This window comes from Salmo salar, chromosome ssa26 (assembly GCF_905237065.1).
Source record: "Salmo salar chromosome ssa26, Ssal_v3.1, whole genome shotgun sequence".
NCBI lineage: Eukaryota > Metazoa > Chordata > Actinopteri > Salmoniformes > Salmonidae > Salmo > Salmo salar.
In genome coordinates this window covers 24,804,918-24,816,949 of record NC_059467.1, presented here as the reverse complement: position 1 = coordinate 24,816,949, position 12,032 = coordinate 24,804,918, and the positions used below count along the sequence as shown (strand labels likewise).

Genomic DNA, 12,032 nt, shown 5'->3' with positions numbered 1-12,032 from the left:
TTAGCGCGTTGTTCCAGTAACTGAAAGGTTGCTGGATCAAATCCCCGAGCTGACAAGGTAAGAATCTGTCGTTCTTCCCCTGACTTGCCTTGCTCAATTACAAAAAAGTAACGTTTCGTCTGTTGCAAACGTCAGTTTCTATTGCGTAGGTCCGTCCCGTTTAAACGGTTTCCGTGATGAACAGACCCCAGAAACCTAAACTACATTTCATCCCTCCCTCGCATCCAAATCCAATCCATGCTGTTAGGAATAAAAATACACTTCCGGTGACGTGGCTGCTCTGGAAAAGTGGAAGCCGTGGCAGGAATGTTGGCTGTAGCTAACAAGTTATCTGCTGCATCAGCTGGAGAGTGGAACAGCAGCGCTAGCCTGCCTCACGGAGCTGGATGGCAGGGACACACTGGTGCAAGAACTTCAGGAATCACAACAGGGTAAAATATATTATCGTTTTTTAAATGTCACATTACTTATGTAGTTTTTCTTCTAATATGACGTGATTTTAGCAATCCAAACTAGCTGACTTCAACTTTTAAGGCTTGAAATGCTAGGCTTGGCTAGTTAAGCGTGCTAGCTGAGTTTGTTTATAGACAGCCATTTGTGCGTCACGACCAGAACTTTCCAAGTAGCAGGGCGAATTAGATATAACTGATTGCCAAAAAACAGTAGCCTAAGTAAAAACAAAATTCACCTAATTAGCTAAATGCATGCGTTGCCTGTCTAACGTAGCAGATTCAGCTGTTGCTACAGTGAGTACGTTGTAACTAACGTTAGCTGGCCTACAAATTGTTCCAATTCATCAAAATGTTAATGTTTGGGCCTTTCCGGAACGTGTGCAACATTCGCTTGTGCTATGTCGTAACTTTTACTGCGCGAGCTGTCTGGCATCATACAACAAGATATCAGCATCCTATTTCTATCGTTGAAGTATACATGCATTTAACTTGTTACTGCAAGCCATGTTTGCGAAGTCTTCACGACAGCTTCCAACTTTTTAGGATTGTCTTTCTCCCTTAAATGTGTGATTTTCGTCGACGGTGAACAGCGCTCTGATGGACACATTCAAAATGCGACGCTGGCGTGTAGACAGGGTATCGCAGGCCAAGGGGCTCGCGAGCATTATCACACACTGCCATATAAAGTTAATATAATAATATTTTTCTGAATTAAACGTCAACCATAGATATTTGGTTTAGTTCAAGTCAAGATGCTGTGGAATAGGGCCCCTTAAACACGTTTTCTTACACATTAGCAGACCTAAGCAGTTCCTCATGGAGCACTTTCTCCATCTGTTTTGGTGGAATGACTACCCTACCAAGGGATTTATTTTGTCCTGTCCATTTTTATCTATCGTCACCCATTACTGGTCACACACTATCACAACCTTAGCCAAAAATGAATATACAAACTGCTTGGCAGTGAATGTGCATACAGTTTGTTTGAGAAAGCATCTATGTTGAGTTAAGACAACATGCATTCTTATCTACATTCTATGATGACCTCTCCTTTCCATGCAACATTGTCCTTGTTGGTTGTAGGTGCTCTCTGGAACGAGGGACGGATGAAATCAGGAGGTGGTAGGCCCAGCTGGGCGTTGGCCGCACTGTTCACTGGTGTCGCCCTGCTGGTCGTCTCCTCCAGAGTGGAGTCCAGTGGTAAGATGTCCCAGGCAGCCATGGCTCATGCCACAGCCACAGCTGCTGGATCAGGCCCAGGGCTTCCAGATGAGCTCCTAGGCTTCCAGGCCATAGCCGACTTCTTTGCAAGTGAACGTGCCGATGTCTGGCTCTGCTCTCTGCTTGGGTCTGTTGCTGTAGGCCTCACTGGAATCTTCCCCCTGCTTGTTATTCCTATTGAGGCAGGAGAGGCCCTCAAGACAGCGGGTAAGTTGTGACCTAAACTGATACGTAAGCCTTGCTGTTAGCCAGACTAATGTAGGCCTTCTCTCTCTTCTGAAAATGAGCCACACTGGATAGGCCTCGATCACCACACACCCGTAATTAGACAGTCACTGTAGGCTACCTCAGGGTGACTTACGATTAGGCAGAAGAGGCAAATGCCTCAGCTGGGCATAAATTTATCATAAAATATATTTAAAATAGTTCTGTACCATTTTTTTTTTCCTAAAGAGCCATTTAAATGTAGAGCAATAGCCCCTCTATTTTTCTCTGGTGAGGAAACTGCTGCTAATGAGATGAACCATGTGGTTTTGAACTCTGCCTGACCACACCCTTTTAAACACCGCCTTCAAGTAGTTTCTTTCTTGTTGCCTTGAGTATTTAACCATGTGAGATACCGGTACTATTTATGTGCATATAGTGTTACAAACTGTTAAATTGGGGTCAAATGTCTCATTTGCACTGTTGGATTATGCTTTTGGCTCATCCAAATCCTGCTGTGTTTGTTTTAGGACAAGTTTGTTTTAAATCAGTATTATTATTTTTTTGTTACCAGAGAAAGTAATTCTAAAGGTATCACTGAAATAAGCCTAAATGGATAAAGGTGTCAATGTAAATGGTGCTGAATTGGGTGTGTCCTCATTGCCATGCTGTATTCTAAACTCTCAAAGAAGAGAAACCAGACCTCTGTATTGCATTTCAACACATCTCAGAAAACACAACACTGAAGGGCACTGGCTTTTGCCTGTCCTGGTCCTTTGTGCTTATTAGTATTGGTAATGAGAGAGAAGTCAAATAACTAATGCCATCTTGTAATATCATAGCAATGGCAATTGCATTCTCTGAGACTGTTCGTTCAGATGATACAGCCTACCTAAACTATCTCTTTCTTGTTACTCTCCGTGTGTCTCCAGCTGGCTGTCGGAAGCTAAAGCAGCTTCTGAGCTTTGCCATTGGTGGTCTCTTGGGTGACGTGTTCCTCCACCTGCTCCCGGAGGCTTGGGCACATTCCCACTCCTGCAGCCCAGGTGGGTCAACCTTCTCTCTCAGGCACCCTCCTGTTCTTTCTATCCTTATCCCTCCTGGAGACATTTTAAATTGCCTGTGCTTATTTCTCCCCACCATTATACCTCTTCTGACCCTTCACACAGACCAGTGGAATTCTCGTGTGTCCATAGGCTTGCATATCACTTTTCTGACATGTCAGCAATATTGTGAAGATAGGCTGTTTGCGAAAACAGTTGATTTCGACACTTTTCAAGCTGACAGCGCCAGACAGGGAATGACAGCTAACATTCCCAGGGTACCACATTTATTTTTTGAATAAGTGAACATTGGAAGTGCAGATATTCTCGTCAGTTTTAAAGGTTGTCAAATATAGCATTTTACAATGACTCTTCAAAGCAGTTTTAGTGCAACCATATACACTAAACAAAAATATAGATGCAACACTTTCAAAGATTTTACTGAGTTACAGTTCATTAAAAATTTTTTTTTATAATAATCTATAGATTTCACATGACTAGGAATACAGATATGCAGTTATTGGTCACAGCTACTTTAAAAAAAATGTTAAGGGAATGAGTCAGAAAACCAGTTAGTATCTAGTGTGAACAACATTTACCTCATGCAGCGCGACACATCTCCTTCGCATAGAGTTGATCAGGCTGTTGATTGTGGCCTATGGAATGTAGTCCTACTCCTCTTCAATGGCTGTGCGAAGTTGCTGGATATTGGCGGGAACTGGAACATGCTGTCGTAAACATTGATCCAGAGCATCCCAAACATGCTCAAAGGGTGACATGTCTGGTGGGTATGCAGGCCATGGAAGAATTGGGACATTTTCAGCTTCCAGGGATTGTGTACAGGTCTTTGCAACATGGGGCTGTGCCTTTTCATGCTGAAACATGAGGTGATGGCACCTGATGAATGGCATGATAATGGGCCTCAGGATCTCATCACGGTATCTCTGTGCATTTAAATTGCCATCGATAAAATGCAATTGGGTTAGTTGTTCGTAGCTTATGCCTGCCCATACCATAACCCCACCGCCACCAGGGGCACTGAAGGTGAGCATTTGCCCATTGAAGTCGGTTACGACGGCAAACTTCACTCGGGTCAAGACCTTTTGTGAGGACAACACGCATGCAGATGAGCTTCCCTGAGATGGATTGTGCAGAAATTCTACAGTTGTGCAAAACCACAGTTTCATCCGGTGGCTGGTCTCAGACGATCTCGCAGATGAAGAAGCCGGATGTGGAGGTCCTGGGCTGCCGTGCTTCCACATATTCTGCAGTTGAGATCATTTGGACATACTGCCAAATTCTCTAAAATGATGTTGGGAGTGTTGGCTTATGGTAGTGAAATTATGAAATTCTCTGGCAACAGCTCTGGTGGACTTTCCTGCTGTCAGCATGTCAATTGCACGCTCCCTGAACTTAAACTGTGGCATTGTTATGACAAACTGATGATTTTAGTGGCCTTTTATTGTCCCAGCACAAGGTGCACCTGTGTAATGATATGTAAACAGACATGCCTCTCTGTCATGTAGAGAAGTGTTTCCAAACTCCAGTACCCCAACAATATTTGTTTTATTGTAACCCTGGAAAACTACACCTGATTTAACTTGTTAACTAATCATCAACCCCTCGATGATATGAATGTGGTGTGCTTGTCTGGGGCTACAACAAAAATGTGTACTGTTGGGGGTACTGGAGTTGAGAAACACTGATGTATAGTAAGAAATCATGTCAGCTCTATTCATGGCATTTCTATCTACAACGTTCAGCAAGTGGATGTGGCCCAGGATTAAGTTTCCCTAACCTGAGGTCCTCTGGTTGTCATGTAGAAATACACTTTAAAATGCTTTGCCGACTTGTGATGTCCTCAGTGGTGATGAGCAACCCTAATCCATGCCTGCATTCCACTGATCCATGTGGAAAGGGGTCACCATGCAATCCTAGAGAAAGTTTTCCAATTAGTTTGTCATCCCTGTTACAGTGTGAGAGAGGCTCCATTTTCTGTCTCTTCCATCCTCCCTGTATTCAGACGAGAGCCAGCTCCACTACAGGACCCAGGGCCTGTGGGTTATCATGGGCATGCTGTCCTTCCTTCTCCTGGAGAATATGTTCCCAGATGAGAACAGCCAGGAGGACTCCATTGGTAGCAGCCAGCATGTCCCTGTGAGTAGTTCAATGCTGTTGTTTTATCCATGTTGTCTACATGAAATGAAGCGCAACAGAGTCAAGTCAACTCTTTAATAGCCCAGAATTATGTAAAGATAGTGGGCATGTCTTTCCAAAGAAGGTGAATGTCAGGCATGTAATTACACACCTCATCCCATATGCTGGAACCCTCATATATTTGTTTAGGTGTGTCCAGTGCACCAATGCTCTTTAATCCCTTCACTGGTACCACAGTGGCACTGCTCTTCCATGCGGTGGGGTGGCTAGTGGATCTAAACTTAAACAAGTCCCAGATTAGATCATCTTGATTGTGCTTTCTTCAGCCACAACATTATCAATCAGTTTTTATTCTACTCTTCAGTGATGAATCATTAGCATTTTAACTTCAACAATCTGAATTTAAGGCTTCTTAAGGTAATGAATAAACAGTGCTGTAATGACACATTCTGGCTTTATGGGAATCTCCCAGAATGGTCTTGTTTAACTTTTTATAAGTGGAGTTGGGAGTCCAAATGGAAAATAAGTCTGAGTCAAACAAATGTCATAAGCTAGGTTTCCATCCAATTTGTGACAGATGTTCATGTGAATATTATAAAATATGCATTTAAAATAGTTTATTTTCCCACCAGAGATTTGTTTCTATCAAATGGGTGTGTTGTAGATAAAACGCTGTGATGCAGTGTACATAGAAACCACTTTGGTGCTAAAGTTGGTCAAGTACCGACTAAAAAAACACAAATTCAATGTGTTTCCATTGGTTTTCCCTGTGGCTCAGTTGGTAGAGCATGGTGTTTGCAACGCCAGCATGGTGTGTGCAACACCAGGGTTGTGGGTTCGATTCCCATGGGGGGCCAGTACAAAAAAATGCATGAAATGTATGAATTCACTACTGTAAGTCGCTCTGGATAAGAGCGTCTGCTAAAATGACAAAAAAAAAAAGTTTTTCACACAAACTGTTGCGATTAAATGGCAAATATGCCCAATCTAGTTTTGGCACATTCTCTCTAGACAAGAGCTTGCTGATGAAGTGAAGTGGACAGGTTAGGTTATCTGATGAGATGGATAAGAGCAAGATACTTTTTATTTGTTAATTTATTTAAAACTATATATATTTAACCTTTAACTAGGAATGTCAGTTAAGAACAAATTCTTATTTACAGTGACGGCCTACCCCGGCCAAACCCGTAGGACGCTGGGCCAATTGTGCGCCGCCCTATGGGACTCCCAATCAATTGGCAGCTAAGCACAGATAATCTCACTATCATACAAAATAAGATCCTCAATATTTATTGGAAAGGAGCATTAAGCTCATGACTGTGCACCATCCTGTGAAGTTCATCATAACTTCTTTCATCTGAAGCCTAATAAACTGGCCAAGTTTTTTCAAGTTGTAGTAGGAGGACCATACAACATAGCATTGCGTGACTTCAAATTTACCTCAACATGATGGTAATTCTATCAACAATTGCGCAAGAAATTGTTTCCACCGCAATTTGTTGCATAATTCATTTTACCGACAAACAACGATCCCACTTTGTTGAACAAGCAATAATGAAATTGTACCGACACTTCCTGTTTCCATCCCAGCTCTCGTGATTTCTTTTTTTGTACAAGGTATAACTTTAATCTGGATGGAAACGTGGTTACTGATGCAGGGACCCATTGTGCCGTAGCCCTTAAGTGTCTATCTGCTAGACACGCTTGGGATCAAAGCTGTATTCTCTCTCCCCTCCATTTCTCTAATACCAGTGAGACCCTTTTTCATATGGGATTTGGAGTGGGTATTAGTGCAGAGTATTAGCTTCAGGATTCTTTTGATGTTTTGGTATGGAGTGGTTTTGGGTGGTGCATTTTCCCTGTCTGACAGTGTGGATTTAGATGAGTTGAGATGTTCTCTGCTCTGTAGATATGGGAGAGCTTCTTGTGGAGTATGTAAAACAGAGGTACACATCTACAGTATTTTTGAAGGCCTTAATGTCTGTAGGCCTCCTTTTTATCAATTTTATTTCACTGACTTAGTCAACTCTAAGTTGCTGATGAAAACCAGCATTTTTAATCATACTGCATTTGTGGTCCCATATGCTAAAATGTTGTTATACAAGAGTTCTTCATTTAATTTCAGGTATTTCTGTTTCTTATCCTTGTGCCCCATACATCTCGCAAAAGGTGTATGTGCACCACTTTCCTCTTCCTTCTCTTTTGCTCAGGAGGAGGAAGATTGGCATCCATGTCTGGGCTCATTCATTGTAGCTATTTATAGAGATGGGGAGGAAGCAGCTGCTACATCTACTTCAGAGAGGCCAGAGGAGAGTGTTCAGGGGTGGATAGTGAGACTCTGGCTAAATCAGGGCTCATTCCACAAATGGAGTCTTATCAAGCATGTTTCGATGTCGGTATCAAGGTGCCGCTACTATTCAGAGACATGGGTCATGAATCACGATCTCACCTGGTGTTAAACTCTCCCCCTCCGATAATTAACCAGCCCACTCACACATTAGGGGACAGATTGATATTTGAGATGATATGTACAGTTTGACTTCTTCCTTGTGGTTCGGTTACAAAAATGGAGAACATTTCCCAGCCACATTTAGAATACAGCAGGCTATTTCCCTCATTTAATTTGACTATTAAATGCCGCTGTACTGTAAATGGCTCTAAACGAGGAAGGAACAGGGAAGTCAGCCCTGCTCTGGAAAGGAGAATGGCCTGAGGTAGAATGAGTTTGTTTTTTGTTCAAAGCACGCAAATTCAGTGGAAGATGTGATGACTGTGACAGGAATTTTAGTCAGTGGTTGGAGGAGAGAAGCTATAGGTGACATAAAAGAAACACACTACTGTAGGTTGATTCAATGGAATTTATATGTGTACTGTACTATGTACACCTTTGAATACTATGGAATTTCCTGCTGATTGGGCTAATACCTGTTTTTTGTTTTGTTTTTTTGTCACCCCTTCTCCTCAGACCTCCCATAGCTCAGACTCCAGTAGTGAGGCGTTGTCCCACATCAATGGGCACCATTCTGATACTTGGAGCTCGTCCTCCAAGACAAAAAGCAGCTTGCAGCAAGTGCCAAAGAAAATAAAGGTAAGTTGGATCAAGTGGGTAAAGTTTGTCTGATGGGATATTGTTCATTTTAACAAGCCATATGTAAATGACAGAAGGGAGAAGAATCTGGAAGTCTCCATTGCTTAAGAGCCACCAAAATGAAATCCTCTGTACTAAGTAACCCCCTTTACCTTTAAGTATATGACTTCAGTGTGAGTCAGCTGTGGGATCCTTTGAATGTTAACCTGTACAGACTTGGTTCTGTGTCTCTATCTGGCAGACGAGTGGGTACCTGAACCTGCTGGCCAACTGCATTGACAACTTCACCCATGGCCTGGCTGTGGCAGGGAGCTTCCTGGTCAGCAGGAAGGTGAGTTAGTCTGCAGAACAGTCTGTCCAGGTGCTCTATATTAAATAGTTACCATGTGTGGATTTTTAATACATGTGAATGAAACCTAATAGCAGTTACTAATTTCAATGCAAACATTTCAACAAAATGCAGCTTGGTCATAAACAATGCATACAATACTTCAACATAGAGCCGACTTAGTACAGACTACATACAGTATGTTATGGAAGGTGGTTGTTTTGGCATTTGAGAGGCTCATGCCCATCTCGTGACCATGATTGGCAGAGGACCCAAACCCCTTGGCAGACTTGTAGATAACTGTATCAGCTCTCACTTAGCCAAAACATTCACTATTCTCAGCTCAGTCCACTATGGGCATGATACTGCACCCCTGCATAAGAGACTAGTTTCAACAACACAATTCTATGATTTTAATTCTAAGTACAGTATTGTTATTATTACAGTACAGAACATTGAGTCAGGACATGGAATTCTACCTTGCTATTTTACGATGTAGAATAATGATTACGTTACCCTCGGTTGTGGGGAGAAAGTCCAGCTGGAGAGGCATAAGGCTAACAGCATGAGCCAAAGGGAGAGTTTGCCAGAGAGGAAGTAAACTAGCTAGATGTCTCTACATCGCTCACACACATGGGCATCCCACTTATTTTGGTTTCCATCTGCACTCATATTTCTATATGCAGGCATGATGGTGTTTATCAAAGTAGAAGCTCAGTTGGATGCATGAAACAAACATTGTCATGTACACACACTGTAATGTAGTACAGGAGAGGAGTTGCGTAGTATAGGATCGGAAACACGTCTTGTACAGTATATATTTTGCAGATCAGAGACATGTTCTATGTATTTCCTGACAGGTTGGGTGTCTCACCACCTTTGCCATCCTGCTCCATGAAATCCCCCATGAGGTAAGTTCAAACTCACTATTTTTATGGAATGTGACCTATTTATTTTAAATATTTTTTTTGTAACATACTTCATGCCATTGAAAGCTAATTATGACTGTTTTTTGAGTCATGAATTGATTCAGTTCTAGTTGATATCCCCGTCTTTTTTTGCTTACATAAATGGGCTCTGTGACGCAATGCTTATATGTGAATCTGTGACACATTGCTTACATGATGTTTGCTCATCTCTAGGTGGGCGACTTTGCCATCCTGCTGCGTGCAGGGTTTGACCGCTGGAGTGCCGCCCGCATGCAGCTATCCACAGCCCTGGGAGGGGTGCTGGGGGCCTGTTTCGCCCTGTGTGCCCAGTCTCCCAGAGGGACAGGTGAGCCACCTAGCATCCTCCATATACAAAACAGCAGCAGAGCACTGAAACTACAGCTCCACACCAGGTGCTTGACTTGGACTGAAATAAGGAACGGTACTTATTTTGGGTGCCGGTACTGTTTTATATCTAGGTGCAAGAGATCCACAATACTTTTGATTTCATTTTCTATAAGAAGTGCAGGAGCTAAAGCAGTAGACCATTAAGTGCTGGTTCTCTGCTCCGGTGAGCTCCTGCCAGTGTCGAACTGTCCACACCCTTGGTATAGGCTATCAAGGAACCATATAGCCTTCAGTGCTTTGGCCTCCAAGCAGCATGACATCTTTTTTTAATTATTAAGCCAAACCAAATGTCTCATTCATTCCACTTTATCCTGTGTAGAAAATGCAACAGCGTGGATCTTACCATTCTCCTCGGGAGGCTTCCTGTACATAGCCCTGGTCAACGTGGTGCCTGACCTTCTGGAGGAGACCAGCCTCGGGTATGTACACTGGTCAGTCTGGACAGCCACTGACCACCATGCAAATACCCACTAAGAGACTAAATATGCAGAGGGGGGAAAAAGTGTTACGCTAATATGAAAATGAATGGGTAGACACTGAAACAAAAAAAAAAACAATATTCTGTTTTTCCAGACACTCCCTGTTACAGATCCTGCTCCTGTGCTGTGGCATTGCCGTCATGGCTGTCTTGTCTGCCGTAGTGGATTGAGCTCAAAAGACAGGCCTGCTTTACCAAAATATAATTGAAAACATCACAGCAACATTCACTGGACTGGGAAACAATCCCCCTTTCTATAAAGTTAAGTCCTCAGATTGCACTCAATCACCCTTTTTTTTTTTTATATGGAACTATTTTTAATACTCCACCTAGTGCCAAAACATCCTATCATCAGCATGGCCATCAACATGGAAGTGATCCGGCAATCAGAACGGCACCTTGAATCATGATACCTGCTTTTTTTTTTCTTCTATCAGGACTCTAGACCAACTGTGTCCACCTTGTTTGCTGATCTCTGACTACTGTCTGTGTGGACACTAATGTGCCAAACCCAGAGACAGACGTTTTGAAATGGCAAGAGAGCTTAAGAAAGCTTAATGAAGCTTTCATGGAAGTAACTGGACTATCTGAGAGCGTCAGACCATAATGGGCAGACACTCAGTCTCATTCTGTTTTATTGCACGTATGCACATACTCAAACAGGTCTTATCAGACACATATGAGCAGCTCATGCATACTGTATAAACTTAATCTCACATGGCTTTACCATACTAAAATGCATACACATTTCCTTACATTCTTCAAATTGTATGCTCATGTGTTGCTTTTTATTTGTCTCCTTCAGGCAATTTTATATTTATTGTATCTTATTGGTTTCTGTATCTGCTTATACTGCCTAGTATTTATTGAAGTATTTCAGAAAGTAACATGGTGCAATGTTTTTGTCAAATTCTGTTACGATTTCCATCACACACACACCATTTGTTTTTTGTGTAGGGTTAATCTGTTACATTGATGTATATTCAAGCAAAAAGATGGTGTATTTTTCAATTGTATAGAATGCTAATTTTGATGATAAGAGAGACACTCAGACAGATTATTTTGGAACTCTTTAATTATGAGAGATTAATTGTTAAGGAAAATATGATTTAGAAATGTAATAAAATATTATGCAAAATATTTTTGTGTGGTCTTGATTTTACTATATACAGTGCTTTCAGAAAGTATTCACACCCCTTTTTTTCACGTTTGTTACAAAGTGGGATTGAAACTATTGAAACCTTTTATTTTTATCAGCGATCTACAATACTCATGTCAAAGTAAAAAAAAAAAAAAGATTGGAAAATTAAATCACTGTCTTGATTATATAAGTATCCAATCCCTTGAGTCTAACACCTTTGGCAGCGATTTACAGCTCTCTCGATAAGTCTAAGAGCTTTGCACACCTAGATTGTACTATATTTGCCCATTTTTATTTTCTTCAATCTCTGTCATGTTGATCATCGCTAGACAGCCATTTCCAAGTCTTGCCATAGATTTTCAATTAGATTTAAGTCAACTGTAACTAGGCCTCTCGGGAATATTCAATGATGTCTTGGTAAGCAACTTGTGTAAACTCAGCAAAAAAAGAAACGTCAACTGCGTTTATTTTCAGCAAACTTAACGTGTAAGTATTTGTATGACCATAAGATTCAACAGCTGAGACAAACTGAACAAGTTCCACAGACATCGCTAACAGAAATGGAATAATGTGTCACCTGAAC

General features: G+C 41.7%; 1 protein-coding gene across 1 annotated transcript; it reads left to right on the top strand.

Annotated features, from left to right (window-relative positions):
• Positions 1-400: 400 nt before the first annotated feature.
• On the top strand, positions 401-11,448 carry slc39a13 (solute carrier family 39 member 13). The gene is given in 10 exon segments (NM_001173795.1): positions 401-431; positions 1,536-1,880; positions 2,810-2,923; positions 4,944-5,077; positions 8,043-8,165; positions 8,407-8,496; positions 9,354-9,404; positions 9,636-9,768; positions 10,150-10,249; positions 10,404-11,448. Coding segments are annotated over 9 exon segments (1,143 nt in total). The 5' UTR covers positions 401-431; positions 1,536-1,558; the 3' UTR covers positions 10,480-11,448.
• The last annotated feature ends 584 nt before the right edge of the window (positions 11,449-12,032 follow it).